The sequence below is a fragment of the Olea europaea genome, chromosome 16 (genome assembly GCF_002742605.1).
Source record: "Olea europaea var. sylvestris chromosome 16, O_europaea_v1, whole genome shotgun sequence".
Classification (NCBI taxonomy): Eukaryota; Viridiplantae; Streptophyta; class Magnoliopsida; order Lamiales; family Oleaceae; genus Olea; species Olea europaea.
This window is the reverse complement of record NC_036252.1, coordinates 12,026,152-12,028,861: the sequence shown is the minus strand read 5'-3', so window position 1 is coordinate 12,028,861 and position 2,710 is coordinate 12,026,152. Positions and strand designations below refer to the sequence as shown.

General features: G+C 37.7%; 1 protein-coding gene across 1 annotated transcript; it reads right to left on the bottom strand.

Moving 5' to 3' along the window:
- Positions 1 to 267: 267 nt before the first annotated feature.
- LOC111412128 ((RS)-norcoclaurine 6-O-methyltransferase-like) lies at positions 268 to 2,121 on the bottom strand. The gene is made up of 2 exons (XM_023042905.1): positions 1,244 to 2,121; positions 268 to 721 (listed from the first exon to the last, which is right to left on the bottom strand). The coding sequence occupies exons 1-2, from the start codon at positions 1,979 to 1,981 to the stop codon at positions 425 to 427; spliced, it is 1,035 nt and encodes a 344-aa protein (XP_022898673.1). The 5' UTR covers positions 1,982 to 2,121; the 3' UTR covers positions 268 to 424.
- Positions 2,122 to 2,710: the final 589 nt, after the last annotated feature.

Genomic DNA, 2,710 nt, shown 5'->3' with positions numbered 1-2,710 from the left:
AAAATTAAATACATTAAAGATATTAAAAGTGTTTACAACCCAAATCGATTGGATGTAGGGCATAACACTTACACCTACTACCATTCTTTCTAAAAATTACTAATAATCAATCCAAACAAAGGGATAATTACAACTACTCACTTCCTCCTACAAGCCTTGAGAAATAGATTTGTATCCGATTACTTCAATATCAGTGAATTTAAAAAGAAGGTCATGCTGGGTTGGAATGATATCTATAGCAACGATCCTTGGAAGAACATGAAGGGATAAAGAAGGCATTACAATTGTTCTTTTGGATATCAATTTCAACTTATACACGAATACATACTTCACAAGCAATACTTTTATTAATTTGGCCCCGAAAACACACACATCTTCGATGACTCAATTATTCATTCATATTACAGTCTAAAATGGCCAAAGGTCAAGGATAAGCCTCGATTATAGATTGAACGGCTTGGATATGTTTAACGGTGTACCTATAGAAGCCAGCAGCAGTTAGAACATTCGCCCATTCTTTCCAAGTCCTCTCTTTTCCTTTGTCGGTATGAGCCATCATCACCATATCGAGTGCCAAACTTACATCTTTATACCTATTCTCTTCTTTTTCATTAATCACAGCCTCTGCAATGATCACTTTCCCCGTGTCTCGCGGAATTGCTTCTTTGCACTTCTTTAGAATGTTGATGCACTCGTCATCTCCCCAATCATGCAATACCCACTACAACATATTATCAGATGAATAATGTCAATAGTAAAAGTACACTCTTATTAAAGAGGGCTTACTTTTGCTTACTTTGCCTTATTACTCGAGAGGCACTTGTGTAAATTTAACATGTTTGAGCCCCATCTGAGGATGGGGATCTCATTTTTCTTCAAATTCATTTTCATCAACACATTATCTCAATAAAATAATTTTTCACGTAAATCTAAAATTTTTCCACTTTTTAACCACATGTTTTCCAAAAAATCATTATCAAAAAATCTAAACCTTGTTTGAGCCTCATTCTTGACAAAAAAATATATTTTGAATAATGTATTGATAGGAAATATGCGGTTAAAAATAAAGAAAAGTTTTTGATTGGCGTGTAATATTATTTTAATAAAAAATGTGTGGTTGAAATGAGGTCATATCACTGTTGAAAAATATATTTTGATAAAAATAATGGAACTCAAACAAGGGCCTATTCTCTCCAAAAAGTGGGGCTCAAACGCGGGCGAAGGAGCAGGGGAAAGGGCATACCATGAGAAAAGCAGCATCAGCCTTTGGAATTTTCTTAAACATGTCGCCGCCAATATGCTCGACACCATCCCAATTTTGAGCAGTAGATACCACATGAGGGAGATCAAAATTAATCCCACGAATCCAAGGACACTTGTTGACCAAAATTCCAAGACTCGTCCCATCTCCACCTCCAACATCCACCAAACTCCCAATTCCCTTGAACACATCTACATAATTCTCAATGATTGCTGACATTGCCACTCTTGCGTGGCAAGCCATTGCATCGTCAATCAGCTTGCTATGCGCAGGATTTTCCGCTGCATAGCGCCACACATCCTCGCCATGAGCAGCCGTAAATGCCGAAGCCCCATTTGCTAATGCACGAGCACTTAAGCCGTGCCATGGCGCAAGCATCACCGGGCTGCTCTCTAGCAGCACAAAAGCAGCCATACTGTTGTCTCCTTTTCTCATAAGAAGACGCGAAAGGGGTGATTGAACATAACCAGTTGATTCTTGGTCGATGCTAATTTCCTTGAAGATTTTGCGGCGGATCAAAAACCTCATAATGCGATAGAGAATCGATGGCGAGCAACTGAGGGTGGAAGACAACTCCGCGAGTGTCATGGGGCGGCCATCTTGGCTTTCGAGGACATCGGCTATTCCAAGCTCGATGGCACACTGGACAACTGCCATTTCAGTAAAGCCCAACACATACTTCCAGATATCCACCTGAGCTTGTGCTTCTTCATTTTCCATCTTTCTTTCAAGAAGCCAACATATTGAAGGAAGCTTTTAAGGTAAAGATTGGATAATTATTTTAAGAGAAATTCTACATGGAGATGCTTCTGGAATGCATATCCACAGCAACAGGATGGGGTCACTCTCTGATAGTATTTTTTTTGTTCAGCAACTCAACACGTTTATCAATATGCATCCTTTTTCGAGTGTCTATGTGCAAGTTCCGATTTTGCCTCCTAGCTTTAACAAATATTTAACTCACTGTCATGACAACAATCGAGTGAATTTCCGACCCCAGTCAAGATTGGAGTTTTCTGTACCATCACGATTCACGTGTTAGAAGATAACTTTCAATAGAATATTTTTTAGTAGTGCGGACCCAAATCTGCCTTGTCGCCTGTCAACTTGTGAATTCCACATAGCGGGTCCAGAGATAGGTACACGCTGTCCAAATCGAAATATGGTTCAAAAGAGAAAAATTTTCTGAGCATGTTTGATTTGAATTAAAATTTAATTTTTATATAAGTTAAAATCCAATAATCAATATTAATCACATCTTTCATGGGTACCACAACTTTTCAACCACATATTTCAAAAACTTCTATCACCCTTCATTAAAAAATTTTAATTTAATTCTTACCAAACACCCTCTCTATTTAAGAGAATTTCTTCCTATACTTATAAATTTCTTTAGAATAGATTGAAAGAATCCATTGAATCGTCCAATATTAGTATGTGGATTGTTTT